We start from the raw sequence: 17,571 nt of genomic DNA on the forward strand, positions 1-17,571 counted from the left end.
TTACCAAACATGTCATAAGGATTACTGTTATCAGGTGATATTTGTCATGATTTTAGATGGTAACAGGTTGTTAGGAAAAAGACAGTGATGCAGATTGCTGCTAATTGCTTGCATTATAGTATGAAGTCCTTAACTTGAAATTGACTGTGTATATATTGTTAGGGGTTTTGCTAGATACACTGGAACTAGAAGCCAATACATATGTTTGTCGGCATTTTGAATTGTTGTAAGAATGATTGCTATACCTGTTTAAATTGCTCATAGTTTATGTATTTTGCAGTCTTTCCTTTGCTTTTTTCTGCTGAAACACCAAGCGGCAAGCAGACTGCAGAAAATGGAATGAAGGTTGTAAGAAAGGCATTTTTAAAATTCTGTTAGCTCTAATTTAGAGTGAAATCTCTATGCAACAGGCATTTTTTATGAATAGATCTCATATTCAAATTTTGCTAGTTTAGGTGATTGCTTTAAATGTTAAGTTTAATCCTGCTTGTAGATTCTGCCTGTGAATTGAATAATCTAGAAGTCATTTTCCATAGTATTCTATAGCTGATATGGGATACCAGCATTTAACCAACCTATTGGCATGCTTTTACATTTAAAAACAACCAGCAGAAATCATTCATTCACTGAACATGAGTTACTGGGAATATTTAACTTCCCTTGCCAGTAGCTTTGGTTACAGATATCATTTAGAATTTCTTGTAAGCACCAAAATCCTTTGATGAGTATGTTAAACTGTGAAGATTTTTATGTAAACAAGGTGAACCATTTGGTGATGTAAATTGTTCACCAAAAATTATCAGTGCCCTTTGGATAATTTGAAAAACATTTGATTTAACGCATTGGTGCACAATACCTGCCATTACTCTCGCTGAACCTTAATTCACCTTTGACTGCTCAATATATAAGAACTCTTAGCATTATTAAATAGTGACTAGATGTTCTATGTTTAAGTAACCAAATTGGGTTTGCCCCTTAGATGATATCTTAACTGAAATTGAAATTACTGTTGTATGTATCAATTGGCCAACTTGTGCATGACCTGCATACTGGCTGTGCTGTTGCTATTTCACAGTTTCAGTCTTCATATTCTCTTCATTGCACTCTCTCATACCCTTGTAGTGCTATTTATGACATTTTTTGTATTAGTTATATGGCATTCTTTTTAAATGTAAACACTTCATATAGATTTTTTTTTCAAACTGTTTTCTCTGTTCTCTGGGTTTTGTTCTGCCACCACTGTTTGTCGTTCCCTGAAAAAAAATGTTTAAAACAATATACTTCTGCATTTGAAATACTTAATTTGAATTTGTGGAATACAGAATTTGCTTCCACTTGTGAAGAAGATCTTAACTCACTATTGACTTTGTTGGAAGTTGTACATTTTGTAATGCATGCAATTAATTGCAAGCAATGTGAAATGTATCAATAACCTCCATCCTTGCACCACTTTTGTATTACATAGTTAAAATAATCAATTAAGCTTTTATTGAAATTTGGTTTAACTTTCAGGTCCACACTTATGAGTAGGGATCCAAGCACTGGTCCCACCAATCCTTGGTTAATGGAGGAACCAGAAGAGACTAAGGGGCTTGATTTTGGTGAAATCAAACATCAACAACAGAGGATCATACAAGGTAAAATGCATCTTCATGCACGGTCATGTTCTTAAATTGAGCGTTTTGTTTGAAGGAGTTCTGAAGATATACCAAGCCCTCCTTGCATATTTGGTCACTATTAATATTAAAGGTATTAATAAGTGCGAAGTTCTCCATTAGTTTTAACTGAAAGATAGTCTGAATAAAGAGAATTTTGAAATTGCAATGCTTTTAGTAAAAGACATGAAGGAAAGAATTTTAATATTTTATGGCTTTTACTCTAATAACTCATAAGATGAAATAGAACAATAAAATAAAAAATGTAAAAGATAATAGATTTCATACTTTAAAATTTTTAAATAATTACAAATTAAGTTAAATTATGAACTATCTCAGTTACATTTGTTCAAAACTCATTTTGAGGTTCCTTTTAAAATCTATAGAATGAGTTTTTGTGCCCTTATTTTTGAAAGTAATGAAGCCAGGGGAGTACATGTTGATTTTTATAAGACAGTGATTTTTCCTGTTATCCTTTGTCAAATTAACCTTGTAAAACAAGCCCAATATATTGTGATGCCCTATATTGTAAATCTAATACATTTTCAAGCCATATATTGATTGTAAATTATAAATATGTTGCAGTAGATTATGTTTTTTGAACTGACATGAGTTCTAAATTCATTTAGTAGGCATGTCACTACAAGAGTATGCAATCACAATCTGAATATGTCACTAAGAATAAATGCTAATAACTACCAGAGATGATTTAGGTTTTAATCTGATCTTGGTAAACTAATTATAATTGAAGGAAACCATTTGGAAAATTAGTTTCCAGACTATTTGACTCGTTTGCAAGAATAATGAAGTAATTCATGATGATGAGCTTTTGCAGATCTTAAATCTGATGTACTGTACTAACTCACTAGGTGGCAGCTGTTCCCAAAGAAGCTGAACAATTAGACTTCATTGCCCTAATGCATTTGGATTGTATTACCTGGAAGGTGCAAGTGCCTTGCATCCAGATAGATAGGTGAAACAACTGAGCTGAAATGATGACCATTAGAAGGCATTTATAATGCACAGTAATGCAAACAAATATAATTGCAGCCAAATGTCAGTTTGGAATTTAGTGTTGGGTATAAGACTTGTTGAGGTAGTCTCAGTGCTTTGGCTCCACACCAATTGCAGTATAACTTCAACCACTGGGAAACCAACCGTAGTATATTAAAATTATAATCTTAAAATGTGTTGAGGCTCTCTACTTTGCTGAACCACATTTAAAGTGTTAATGTTAGAAGTGAGCTGACTCTCCTGTCAACTTTTTGCTAACATTAAAAATGTTAGTCATAGTTGGATACTGCATAGCTTTGTGCTTGTGTTTAAGGAGGCATGTATAGAGCTATGCTATTCTTAGATTTCAAGCCAATGTGGAGCAGTCAATATAAGTTGGTGCTGCCAACTCACACAACACTCAAGCTCATACTGGTGTCACAACAGTCGATGCACAGTTATTCACAACAATAGAATTGATGATGACACTTAATCCAGAGTTTTATTTGTCATAAAGTTTTTCAGTTTGTCCATTTTATTTAACGTAGTGTATTGTTTGGACAGAGTTGTTGTACGAAATGTCCATTTCAGGATTTACCTAGACAATGCGGCTAATAAATGTGAGGAGTCTTAATAGTAACTTTTTTCAATAACTGCACTTCAACAGCTATGACTGGCAAGAAACTTTCACACCTGTAATTAACATTGAAGGCCAAATGTGATAATACAGCCAAAATCTATACCAATGAGTGCCTTGATAATGTAGCCCAAAACACATGAGATGTGGAGTATATTTTGAAGAATTCTAACATTGAGAACTCTGGTGCCATTGATGAACCAAAATGATACATGATTATTATAAATTTATTTTTAATACAGAAATGGTCTGTTGTTAATTTTTCATTAAAAGCCACATCAGCTTGAATAGCCATGTGTATATATTTTCTACTAGATTTATGCATTGAAAGTATTAAGCAGAGACGAATTTGACAGATGGCAATGCATTAAGTGTAGATTATCTTTTCCTTTGTGCTTGCAGCACTGGCTTCCCAAGGTTTGCATGCCAGAGCTTGGCTGTTGCTGCATTGAATTTTGTTACCTCTGGATTGAGCATTACACAAAGTGTCTCAGAACAGTGATCATTCAGTCTCTGGGCTCCAGAGGTGTGGAAGGCAGAGAGAGGACCTGGTCTGTCATGGTACACTTCAAGACTTGTCACATTTAATCAAAGATTGGAACACTATTAACACAGATTGTGAAGTCTGCAATGCTCATTGCCTTGACAGCTGAAGGTGTGGGAGGTTGAGAATGGGCAAAAACTAAAATTGTGATTTTCTTTTTAAAGCAATTACTAAATACGAACAAAAACAAAATGTCAGCAGAATCTTGGAGGAAGAAATGTTCAGTCTATTTCCTTGTTGATAAATTAATTTACTTTGCTGATATTATGCTTTTTTGAAATGCAGAGCAAGATGCAGGCCTGGATGCTCTGGTAACAGTGATAGCCAGACAAAAACAAATGGGTCAAGATATAGGAAATGAACTAGAGGAGCAAAATGGTAAGAGTTTTTTTTATTGTAGAAGATTTTGTGTTGGTGTTATTCTAATATGTGCCTTGTCTGATAAATCTGGGTAACTTACACTGTCTTTCCTAGTCAGTTCATTCTTGTTGACCATTGTCATTATATTGTACTCTTGTTTTTAAAGCTTCTGTTCATTGTCTCACCATGCCAGGAACTTTTCCTGCTGAATGTATGGGAGACCTTCATGAAGTTCACAAGAACAGCCTAAGATGACTTGTATTTTTTTTTATGGGAAAGCCTCTTTATGGGAAAGCCTCCTCATTGAAGGTTGAATTTGGAGGCTTCCTATATTCAAGTCATGGACATCTTCCTGAGACATACCACTCAATGGCACAGCATCTTGGAGTTCTAGCAAACTGCACCAATATGCTAAAATAACTCCCATCATGTGACATGTAGAGGATGCTCAGAAAAGTGTATAATGGCAGCTGTAATGTGTTGAAGCACAACTAGTGTACAACTGTAGGTGACGATGAAAAGTGTGTATATCCTACCTATTATTACAAATCTTGAATAGGGCATACACTCCAAAAACCTTACTTCCTTTGTCACAATTTTGAGTCGCACCTTTTATGTCAACATTCAACATTGAAAATCCCTGTGTAAACATTTCTAATGAAAATCTGCATGTAAACATCCCGAAATAAACAGTGGTTCCCTGTCAGGTGTTCTGCCACTAGGTGGCACTATTGTGGATTCACCAAGGTCCAGATGCCATTTTGTGGCATTACAACAAGGAAGAACTGATTGTCACCTCAGCACTGAAACCACCTTTCTAATCCTGGAGAACTTCTTAGGGGAGGGGGGGGGGGATTTTATAAAGGTTTACTACCTCTCTTCTCCTGCAACAGTGTTAGATCTCAGACCTTCCCTCCCCAAATAGACCCCCCCCCCCCGCCCCCAATCCTCCAAAACATACTTCCCCAGACTCTCGGACCCTCCTGCCCAGTATCCATGCACCCCAGGCCCCTTACCAATGGTCTTAGTCTCCATGAACCCTCCCAGTAGTCTTCACACCCCCCTCCCCAATTATATTAGACGCCAGCATGCTGTCTGCTGTTCCCAAACTCGACCATTCCCCTCCCATTGCTCTCAGACCCTCAATACACCATTCTCAATTCTCCCAAACCCTGACTCCCTCTTCCATTACTCCTATATTTCATGGCACACTTTCTCCCCCAATGTTCCCAGATCCTGGAACCCCTGTGCCAGTGCTCCCAGACCTTGTGATACTCCTTTCCAGCAATATGAGACCCTAGGATCTTCCTGTGCTTTGCCACCCCAATGCCACCCTCCTATAATTGCTACATCCCAACACACCCCTCCTACCATTGCCAAACCCCTCCCAGTGATCGTAGGTATACCTTCCCAACACTATCAAACCAATGACCGCCTTTCCTGGCTTCCCAGTACTGCTACATGTTTCCTATTTAACTGCAACCGCAGACATCGTTCCTACCATTTTGCTCTGCATCCTGGACACTTTTTTAAAAGTAAGGGATAAAATTGAGTGCATCACTGCAAAAAATATAATAATCATCAAGGCTACTGATATACAACTTCCAGAAAAATATGGCTATAGTTATATAATTTGAGCCTTTAAAATACCACTTTAGTCACTTCCACAATATACCGTGTAATAAAAATTCAATTTGGCTATTAATCACAGTAAATCAGTGACCCTGATAATATATTCCATGTTACATGGTATAAGAATGGATCCTTCCATTCCCATGAGTAGCGCCAACAACATTTTGCTATTGTATGTTAATATAACATGAATAATAAAATTACACCATGATGCACAACTGGTAATGGCCAACTGAGTAATGTACTGCAGTATTCCAGTACTTGTTCAAAATCCAGTAAAAGGTCAATAAAAAGTGAAGTCCGAGCAGTGTTTCAATGCGGCTGCTATTCTCGGGTATTGCACAGAATAACTAGGGTATGCTTTTGTTCTCTAGATATTGACCAGAGACTGGATTTTCAACTGTTTGTAGTCAATGGGTGGCAAATGTAGTATTTTTTTTTGGAAGACATAAACTTAAAAAAAAATGATTCAATCACGAGATTTTCTGTTGTAGCATTAATTCTCTTCGGACACTACTTACGCCAAATAATTTAGAGAGCAGTTTGAATCCAAGTGACGAGAACTGCATGCTAATTATTATTATTATATCTGCTACATATATCAGTGTAGACATTTTAACAAGCTTTGTTTACTTGATTTCTGCCTATATTTCCTTTTAAACAAATTTAGAACTTGTAGATTGGGCAGATCGCCTGTATTTGATATGCAAGTTGAGTAAAACCTTCGAATATGTTCAAGATTGCTGTTTGCAGGCAAATGCGATGAATATAATGAAAGCCAGACATTTGCATGTATAAGACCCTAATTGACATAGCTAGACATTTGCAAATGCCAAATCCATTGAGACACTGTATGTAGAGATTAACTTTCAGGAAATAAATGAGTTGGTTTAGAATCTGGCAGAATCTTTGTTTCCTAGTATGATGTCATTGCCGATCACAAGCAGCCAGAGCTGGTGAACAGCTTCAATTTAGCAATAAACCTGATTTTGTTCCATTCTTGAAATTTCATATTGGCCCAGCTTCATTAACCTGTTTATTGTGTTCTATTAGGGGCTGAGGCTTTGTCCATTGTTAATTATTGTTTTGTTGCTGAGCAACAGGCCATCTGTGTTTTTCCTAATATTTGTGAGTAATGAGGTAATTTGCAAAGAAAATTTGCTTTTTGAGATTTGTGCCAAAACTGGTAACATTTTTTCTCATGCTTCATTAAAACAGATGTAAAATTAGATTCATATAATTATTAAAAAATACAAACCACTTCCTTTCAGTAAAGTTTCATCAGAACTATGTTGTCTAAGTTACAGAGTGTTCTATAAGTATGGAAAGCATTAGTTAGTAAAACAATACATTGCAAGTCATATTTTGTACTGAAGCTATATCAATCTATATTCTATCATTCCTTTTCCACTGCGTCAATGTAAACTTATACATAGAGCAGTTTTAGGACTGCACAGAGAACTGTTTTTGAAGCAATCGGAAGTGCCTGAAGGTACTTACAGCCTTCAGCTCAAAAATAACATCTCATTCCTTGTTTTTATTGTTGCGTAAAATTATATTGCTTTTCTCTGTGAATTGTTTTTTTTTTGCTATGATTTTGGGCTGACACAATTGAAAATTCATAAGATTCCGATTTGTTTTCTTTTGTGAGCACTCTGCAAGTTGAAGGGCAACAGTGGTGGGGAATGCAGCCTCCTCTCACCATTGTACCTAATTGTTGCATAAAGTAGTACTAAGTCAGATAAAGTGAGCCCTTTCCTATGCAGGAGTATGCCTTCCCTTTGTTTAACAGTGCATCTCAGAGCTGTAAAAGCCAGCACTTGTGCCATTTTGACAGCTTATTCCTCATTCTTTCCTGTAGTTGGCCACTTTATCTTGGGATGGAGGAAAAGTGTTCTGTTTTTCATGAGTATATCTCCTGTCATTTGTGGCATTTATGTCAGCCATGGAGAACTCTGCCACCTTGCCACCAACTCATTAGGAACTGGGTTAAGATTGCCCAAAATCGTTCCACATTCTCAGCGAAGGGAAGACACTTTCATCCAGTGAATCTGAGTCAGATTTGAATGCAGGCCTGAAAAGTGAAAAGCCAATTTCCAACTCAGTACAGCAACTAGTTCTCCTTAAAGATACAATGTAGCAAAGTGCAAAAAATATCGCTAATGATATAAAATGACAGTTATTGGAAAAGTTTTTATAAAATGGTTCATTTGTGTAATTTGGTTAATGGTCCAGTCTTGCACTGATCTGCAATTCAGATAATATCCATTATCAATACTGTATCTTCAAAGTTAGAAATAGATCTGTTTCATAATTATTAACATAGTAGGATGCTTTGAACCTGCATATTTCATTCCACAGCCATGTACTGACTTCGTCTTGCATTCCATCAGAACCAATAGTCTTAGCTTTCTATTTTTATTTATATTTGATTTTTATTCAATTAGCTGAAAAAGCAATTATGTTTTAACTACATAAAGTATTACTGTGGGACATATATTTGTGAAGTGAATACGGGGAGCAGGAATTATACTTGTGTTGTAATAGTAATTTACTATCACAGTTAGTTTTAATTACATTTTCCAAGTTAAATTGAATTAATTTCTACCTATCACTGCTGGTCATACAACAGTCATTGTTGTAAAATAATCAGTTTAATTGTGGTTGAACATATTAAGGTCAGTATCTGGATTGAACACAGTTTTGGATTAGAAAATTTGGATTGTTTTAATTAGCCTTTTTTGTTGTATATACACATCCCTATTTAAAATTACAGTATTAAAGGTAATTTAAAACTTATAATTAAAAATGAATATTGATTATATCCAATTTGCTACCTCTGTTCACTTTGTCTGTATTTGGATGACTTTTATGCCCTCTGTATAATGCAAAATGTTTTCCATAATTCCAAAGTAAACTGGATTTGTTGGCTAAATTTCCACCTCAGAAAAGCATATGCTGCCTGTAGTGCTCTTCCAATTGGAACAGTTCTACTCTCTTTATAAGTTGCTCAACAACTGGCAGTAGATGTTTTGCAGTGTTTTGCTTTTGAACTGGCAGTAGATATTCATTTTTTGCCACTTTTTTTTTAAAGGCCATTGGGTTTTCTGCGGTTGTTTTTTTATAATGTGTAGTCTGTGCATTAGGTACCAGCATCCCTGCTGTATTCTTATTGAGAGTCTCAAGCCTCTGGTAGATTTGGTATGTCTCAGATTTAATGGGTGGAATCTGAAATGTGGTTCAGTGTTTTCTATTTTCTGACATAACCTGCTGGTTTCAATTAATACTTGGACTGTCATTCAGTGACTCTGCATTTATCCCAAATCTCTTCATGTCCTTTGGTTCCCTTGCTGGCCTGGTTTTGTGTAAAATATCTCTCAATATCCACATTTTTCATTTCTTTCATTATTTATTTTAAAATGTTAGAACGTGTCCAAGCCCCTGTCTTTTTTCTTTTATTGCTGGAAGTAGGGGAGGTGGGGCTGGAGAAAAGAGCATTACAGAGTGATCTAAATACCAGAGTTCTACAGTATTATCATCTGTACATGAAAACAGCTAGCCCCATGAATATCAACTGTCAACTAAGAACCTGTAGTGCCCTGTCCAGACCTGGAGATACAAACTCCAGAATAATCCAGTGGAAGTGACTGGCTCTGAATTGTCCTCAGAAAAGATCTCTGGCACTTACTTTGATATCTTTTATTACTCCTGCTTTATAAGTATATGTTTGAAATTAACGATTTCCAGTAAGTCATCCAACCATCTGCCAAAGTTAGTCTCAGCAGTATTTTTCCAGGAGGAAAGTACTGATTTCCTTGCAACTAGTAGAAAAGATGGCATTAATTTTGAAGCTTCAGCAGCCAGCAGGGTTTTTGATTTGAAAAAAATAAACATCAGTGGTATGCATTGTACTGCATTAATTGACATGGTGATTTTCTTTTTCTTTTAATATATATAAATCTTGTATGACAGTCTCGCTTCCTGTAGCCAGGGTTCCAGACCTGTTTCATTGTATAATCATTATCTTTGAGATTCTCTGCTGATGTCTTCCAGTAGCTCTCGGAATCATGTCTGACTTTCCTTTAGACATCCCACCAACTGAATATTTTGAGACCTTATTCTCCACCAAAAATACATTTCGAATTAAACAAGTGAATATATAGTAGGTTATTTTAATTTTTCACTAATTAACTGTCAAGCACTCTGCTTTAGTGGAACTCAGTTTCATTTCATCTTCTACCATTCACTTTCAAGCTAGTTTTTGTTATTTTTCATATTGATACAATCATACCAATCAGGGCATAATTAGGAAGTAAAACTTCAACTATACAGTCTTCCTAGTTGAATAAAATAAATTTATAATTAAGCATTTCTTGAGGGTCCAGTGGGTTTTATTATGGAACTCCTATGGGGTGTCCAGGAGGCCCACTTGTTCACCCTTTTGTCTTCTTTGTTCCTTCAGATACATTCCTGCCTACTTGTTTTGTCATGTTCACCTGGTCTTTCTGTTATTTGTAGAACTTTCCCTCACTTGTTTTTGTGTTAGTAACAATGAAAGGCACTCTTTGATCAAGGGCAGTTTCCAAAATTCTTGTATTCAGGGGTACATCTAAAATTTTCTGGCTTACACTCACCCATATGTGGCATCTCTCCTGGCGTTTTTGATTTTCCTACTCCTGGTTACCATTTTCCAAAGTGTCCCAAAAAGTTAATAATATTCTGGAGCTGTTCAGGTACCTTGGTAAAATTACATAGAATTTACAACACAGAAACAGGCCCTTCAACCCAACAGGTCTATCCTGGTGTTTATGCTCCACACGAGCCTCCTCGCACCTTACTTCATCTCACCCTACCACCATATTCTTCTATTCCTTTCTCTCTCATGTGCTTATCTAGCTTCCCCTTATGTTTTATCTGTTGCTTCCTACTCTATCATGGAGCTTCCTGTGTGTATCCAACTTGTTTGTAACAGTACTATCAAATTCTTCAACTGACTTATGATTACTTATGTCACCCGATTGCTGTAAAATTTTGGGATGCAAGCAAGTCTACCCTTTAATTTTCTACATTTTGCTATGTAAAGTGAACCAGCGAGCTGATTTGGCCAATGATTTGTGAAAAGGTCTATGTGCTGCAGAATTCTCTCACGAAGTAAGAACAGATGAAGGCGGTCACTCAGTCCACCTAGCTCATTTTCCATAGAAATACATTGCCCCTCTCAACACAACAGCTATAATTTTAATTTTAATTTTTTTTAAAGAATAATTGCACCCTGTGCACTACAACCTTGAATACCATATGTGCATAATTGATGTTGCAGAATATGAAGGCCAGCAATGATATTTTGTATTTTGCCACAGTGCATTTTAAATTTCAATTTGAACCCAAACTATAGGACAGAAAGACATTGAACATTGAAATACTTGTGAAAGTAGTTTGTACCAAAGATTTTGATAATATTGTACAAAACGTTTTGCTTACACTGACATTATATTCTCACATTTATCCCAAGAGATAACTTATTTATTTCAAGAGATTTTCCAAAACCCTTTATCTCTAATCTTTTTGCCAGAGTGAGTTTTGTCAGCATTGTTCACTTTTCTAGTAAAGTGTGGCTCCAAAATGTGTATTTATACAGGATAACTTTTTGGCTAGCTGTCAATGCCTGGGAGGTAAAAACCCTGGAGCTGAATTGTCGAACTATGGGGAATGGCTATAAACCATAATTTTGCCTATTTCTTTGATTGCATTAATCACACACTTGAGTGCATCATCATTTTAGGGTGCCATTTCCATAATAAAATAGAACACAGGAAGTCTTGTGTTTATAGAACTTTGAATTTGAAGCTGGAATTTTTTGTCGTACACATTTTGAACCATTCTTTTGGTCAGGTCACTGTAAAGTTTGGTTACTTTTGTGAACATTTATCAGAACAAATAAACTATGCTGATGATTTGTCACATGTCTCAAATATAAATACATTAGTGAGAAGGAATAATTCATTTGGGATGAGCTTTACAAACAGCTGTTTCCCATTGAGACAACATACACAATGAAAGAAGTCAGTTCAATGTGTAATTTACAGTAATCATATAATAGTAAATGGTTTAGCAACTGTGTGTCACTACTGAATCATAAAATGTGTAACCTTTTATAATATGATTGATTTTAACATCTTAATTACATGGTTGGTAAAATATGTTGCAATGACTATTTTAGCATGGGAATTAGAAGCCCTGTTAGTTAATGGTTACATTAGATTTTGGTTTGTAGATTTGTCATTTGTAGATTAAATATACACTGCTTATCAAACTGAAACAGCATAGTTTTAACATTTTTAAACTCTTGAGAACTATTTATATGCATCATTTTGAACAGATCCAGTTGTTTGTCTTGTACAGTTGATTAGATGTTTTGAATCTCAGTCGAGGTTATGTTCAAAGTGTTGTATTTTTTACTTTTGCATGAGTACTCAAATGGATGACTAATAGAACATTTAGTGTAGATGATCCATGAATCTCTTTAAGTACTGTAAGTCCTTACTTAAAATTCAGATTTCTGTACATATCCATGATGTAATTCTCCTGCAGCAATTTATGAAGGTATGAATGTTGAACAAATCCCTGAGGCATTTCAAAAAGGAATTAGGCCTTCTCAGTGGCTGGTAGCTACAGTACAAGAGCAGTGGACGCTTGGTTTGTACCTTGTTTATGTTGAGATTTGATGCTATAATTCAGATATTGCAATACACATGGGTGAACAGGATGGCACTATTATGCTATTCTCATCGAGGCTTTTCTGCATGTACATACATTTTCTGCATGTATGTCTTGTCTATAGCTGATTTTTTTTATATTGTGTATTAAATTCAGTACATTGGTCGCGTGTTTCGTTGAAAATGCATAAGTACCCGCAGTACTTGTTAGTCCTGTAGGTGGCAATGCGATAGGCCTTTTCAGTGTTTAAGGTGTCACACTATGAGACACATAATAGCTGCAGTTTTGTGGCGAAAGTGTCTTGCCCTGTGATTGCACAATCTGGCCATCAGTTTTCCACAAAACGCTTTCTGAATTTTTTTTTACATTTGTTATTTTTTCCTCTAACTGAAATGTCCAAAATAATAGTGTAAACAAAATTTAAAAATTCAAAAAATTACATATTTCACAATAATATGATTCAGATGTATCCACTGAGTTGTAATGTATTCAACAAAGATTTTGCTCAAAGGCTTCAGCATTTCCCAAATGCTTAGGATTGGACTTTATATTTTTGCCCAGGGCTATGATTCTGTGACCTCAAATTCGATTGTGCAGTTTGACCAGTGCATGTTGCTTAATTTCCTATGGTGCATTAGTACCATTCACTCAACTCTACTGATAGAATATTTTTCTTTAGCTTCTATAATTTTCTACTTAGTAGCTTTTTTTCAACTAATTTTCAGATAATGAAGCAGTCCATGCCCATATGCCTCTCAGATATTGAAGCAGTCCATGCCCGTGTGCAGTAAGACCTGGACAACATCCAGGTTTGGGCTGATAAGTGGCAAGTAACATTCATGCCAGACAAGTGCCAGGCAATGACCATCTCCAACAAGAGAGAGTCTAACCACCTCCCCTTGACATTCAACGGCATTACCATCGCCAAATCCCCCACCATCAATATCCTGGGGGTCACCATTGACCAGAAACTTAACTGGACAAGTTACATACAAATATTGTGGCTACAAGAGCAGGTCAGAGGCTGGGTATTCTGCGGCGAGTGACTCAACTCCTGACTCCCCAAAGCCTTTCCACGATCTACAAGGCACAAGTCCGGATTGTGATGGACTCCTCTCCACTTGCCTGGATGAGTGCAGCTCCAACAACTCCAAGGCACAAGTCAGGAGTGCGATGGAATACTTTCCACTTGCCTGGATGAGTGCAGCTCCAACAACTCCAAGGCACAAGTCAGGAGTGCGATGGAATACTTTCCACTTGCCTGGATGAGTGCAGCTCCAACAACACTTAAGAAACTCAACACCATCCAGGACAAAGCAGCCCGCTTGATCGGTACCCCATCCACCACCCTAAACATTCACTCCCTTCACCACCGGCGCACCGTGGCAGCAGTGTGTACCGTCTACAGGATGCACTGCAGCAACTCACCAAGGCTGCTTCGACAGCATCTCCCAAACCCGCGACCTCTACCACCTAGAAGGACAAGGGCAGCAGGCACATGGGAGCAACACCGCCTGCATGTTCGCCTCCAAGTCACACACCATCCCGACTTGGAAATATATCGCCGTTCCTTCATCGTCACTGGGTCAAAATCCTGGAACTCCCTACCTAACAGCACTGTGGGAGAACCTTCACCACACGGACTGCAGTGGTTCAAGAAGGCGGTTCACCATCACCTTCTCAAGGGCAATTAGGGATGGGCAATAAATGCTGGCCTTGGCAGCGACGCCCACATCTCATGAACGAATAATTTTAAAAAGTAATTTTGAAAAACAAGAGGACATATGTCAAAAGCTTTATTGATATAAAATTTATATTGACCTTTTTAAAAAAATGTAGAGATGAGAGAATGAAGAAAAATTACTTTTGATTCCACACCTTTTGTATATGTTTTATGGTATATAAACTATATAAAGTGCAATAAACTTAGGGAGCAGAGAGATGATAAGGGGAGACAGAGAAAGAGAGAGTAGAGAGACTTCATGTTAGTTCAGTTTTCAAAAGCAAAAGTGTTTTGCTAACAGTTGTAAAAAATAATTGCTAATTCTTTATGTCTGTGAGACAGACAGGAAGAAACACATATAAATAGGTGGACAGATAGTGTCTCGCCTCATTCTAATTTGATTTTTTTTTAAACCACAACTAAGTTGAATTTTGAAAGCTTAATTGAGGGAAACAAAGGAAGGAAGGGGGAAGAGGGAAACAGGTAGAGCATGAAAGGGCCTCTGGCACCCACCCATCTTTGGGGGGAGAGAGTGAGAGTTCGGAGTGGAAGGATGGCTAAGGGTGAGGTAAGTGACAGCGGAGGAGGATATGGTGGTTGCGGATGTAGTTCGGAGGAAAAAAGGTAGGGGTAGTGATCGGAGTGAGGGGGTGACAGGAAGGGGAAGAGTGATTGGAAAAAGTGAAGGAGTGGGAGTGAGGGGGTGGGAGGAAGCACGAGTGATTAGGGGAGGAGATGGGAAGGGAGTTTCCGAGGGCCATATATTCCCCGCAACTTCATCCCAAATGTGCTTGCAGCTGTTGGTTGCTCCTTTCCCCGCCAGATCATGCCATGCCTCCCACCCTAAAAAAAAAGAGCCAAAGGGGAACCAAGAGTTAAAGTAAGGGAAGCAGAAGAGAACAGAAAAGGAGAGATGGAGAAACAGCAACACGAAGGGATAAGAGAGTGGGCATATTCTCTGACTTACCATGTGCAATGCCACAGTAGATCGACTGATATGTATTTACTATTTAGATATGTATCGCCCATGGCATTGCACACTGTGCGTCAAGACTAAGTGTAGTCTTCAGGTGAGGGTGGGGGATAATTGCTCCCGGGTACACGTGTAATTCACTCCCTGTTTTGAAGTCATACCTTCTGTCCTTATTTTTATATGATATATTTTCATTTTACATTATTATTTATAGTTAAATGGCAAAACATGGTAATTTGGGGAAGAGAGAAGGAGAGTGGTTGGAGCATAGAAGTTTCTCTGCAGTATAGGTTGGGTAGCTGGGAGACATAAAACTGAAGTGCTGCAATGCCACCACTGGCGGAGGGGTGTACATAATAATGTAACAAATTTACTTAGGCAGTTTCCATTATAAATGTCGACAGAATTTATGATGAGAAAAATTGACAACAGAAAGTAAGGTTTTTATTTATATATATATTCAGTTATCTATACATAATTATCCAGGCAGCTGTCTTCAGGGAAGTGTTCTAAACATCATATTGTACATCATAAAGCACAGAATTATTGGCAGCTTTGCTGCATAAATGCTGCATTAACTATAGACAGATGTGCATTCTGGATTTTCAGGACCCCATTGATTTGCTGAAAATGAGAGTGTATTTATAAGCAAACCTTGAAGTCACTTATTTATGTAGCTAGTAATGAGAGTTTATACTACGTGTTAATGACTATTGAAGAACTGTTCTTAGTTTAATTTGTTGTGAAATAACATATCATTGGGATTGTTGAATCCACACATGAAAATAATCAAGAACAACTAAGTCTATGGTGGATGAGAACACAAAATGCCTCCAAAAAGCATTTTCTTGGCACATTATAAGCATAACAAAGTAACAGCAGTAATGAGATATACTTAGCAGTTCCTCTTTAACCAAGGAAATCAAGATTGAGAATATTCAATTGTTAGCCTATATGGTTTCAGTGCAATCTCTGGTGCAGTAGAAAAGTCTTATCAGACACCATGCAGCATATTCATTGAATATCAACTACAGAAACTGCAAACTTACATTCTGCTTCAAGCACCACCTCTCAAGGTATCCTATTCTGAAAAGGGCAGAGTTTTGTTTTGTAGCTCTTGGTAATCTGTTTCACAACAGTGCACATCAGAGACACATGCATAGTTACAGGGAATTGTAGGAAATAAGCTTCTTAAAATCATCAAATCATCGGTTTCCAGGTGGCCGCCACATAGAGCCATGTGACAGAAGCTTTAGTGACGTCGTGGCATTTTAAGTGCTCTTGAATCAGATATGTTTTTCATAAAAGGAAACCAGAGGCAATGGGGATCAGAGTGCAGCCTGTGACTCCTGAGAATGTGCCAGTGATCACTAAACTACATGACACCATGGATATTCCTGATTTTTTTTTTTCTGGTCCCAAAAGCAACTTTAAAAAGCTGCAGCATATGCTCAAGTTACATTTCAGCATAAAAAGAGAAAGGCAGCCTAGTTGAAACTTGCCGGACTTCTTACAAATATCCACTGCAAGGGCACTAGTAATAAGAAGGATGGCCAAGGAAGCTTTCATGACAAAGCCATGAAGAATTATCTTAGTCTTAGTCTTAGTCATATAACTTAAAACTGCTTTTAAAACTAGAAGCTCTTTGAAGCTTTTAGCACACTTGACCGTAGGAATCTGTCATAGGACGGCAGCGAGTTGCATGACTATGGCAATAAATAAGTCAAAGTCTTCGGAAACTTTGATGAGGTGAAGAGGACAGACATCTATAGAAGAGAGCAAAAGAGTCTAGTTCCTGTATTGGACAAGGGCAGGTTACTGCTTGAGTTTCACTCATTCTGGCAGCAGATGTTTATGTTTAGAAGGAAAGCTCAAGTCTCAACTAGAGCAGAAGAGCATTCTATCAATCATCTGATGACAGGCAAGCAGACTAACTCCACACTTCACACTTCAGCAAATATACCCAAATGTTTTTCATCGGCTGACCTTGGCTATAGTCATTCCTTCTGACATCAATTCAGGCAAGAGGACAGCCAGTAAAATATGACTGATAAAAACTGTCTGATAAGTACAGAGTTGCTCAAGAAGACTTTTACTACCCCAAACTGAACCTTGTTGGAGGGTCCAGATACATTTAGTGATTTTCAAAATGGTTGTTCTTCTGGACAGATTCAAGAATTTTGAACAACATTCAAAAGTAAATATGTAACTGAAGATGACTTGCAGCCTAAAACTTTTTGAATATTCAAATCATTTTTCAATAATTGTACCAATTTATTGAATTCTGATTCAATTTTTAAAAAATTATAGTATCATAGAAAGTTACAGCACAGAAAT

The 17,571-nt window shown here is 37.1% G+C and overlaps 1 protein-coding gene across 4 annotated transcripts in view; it reads left to right on the forward strand.

The window, feature by feature from the left end:
• Positions 1 to 17,571, forward strand: part of stx8 (syntaxin 8) — a 162,676-nt gene that overhangs the window by 35,553 nt on the left and 109,552 nt on the right. For all 4 annotated transcript variants that reach the window (XM_068004193.1, XM_068004194.1, XM_068004196.1 and 1 more), the window contains 2 exons: positions 1,513 to 1,637; positions 4,115 to 4,207. In XM_068004193.1, coding sequence (XP_067860294.1) covers positions 1,513 to 1,637; positions 4,115 to 4,207 — 218 coding nt within the window. The remainder of the gene's footprint in view (positions 1 to 1,512; positions 1,638 to 4,114; positions 4,208 to 17,571) is intronic.

Source organism: Heptranchias perlo, chromosome 23, assembly GCF_035084215.1.
Source record: "Heptranchias perlo isolate sHepPer1 chromosome 23, sHepPer1.hap1, whole genome shotgun sequence".
In the NCBI taxonomy this organism is placed as follows: Eukaryota; Metazoa; Chordata; class Chondrichthyes; order Hexanchiformes; family Hexanchidae; genus Heptranchias; species Heptranchias perlo.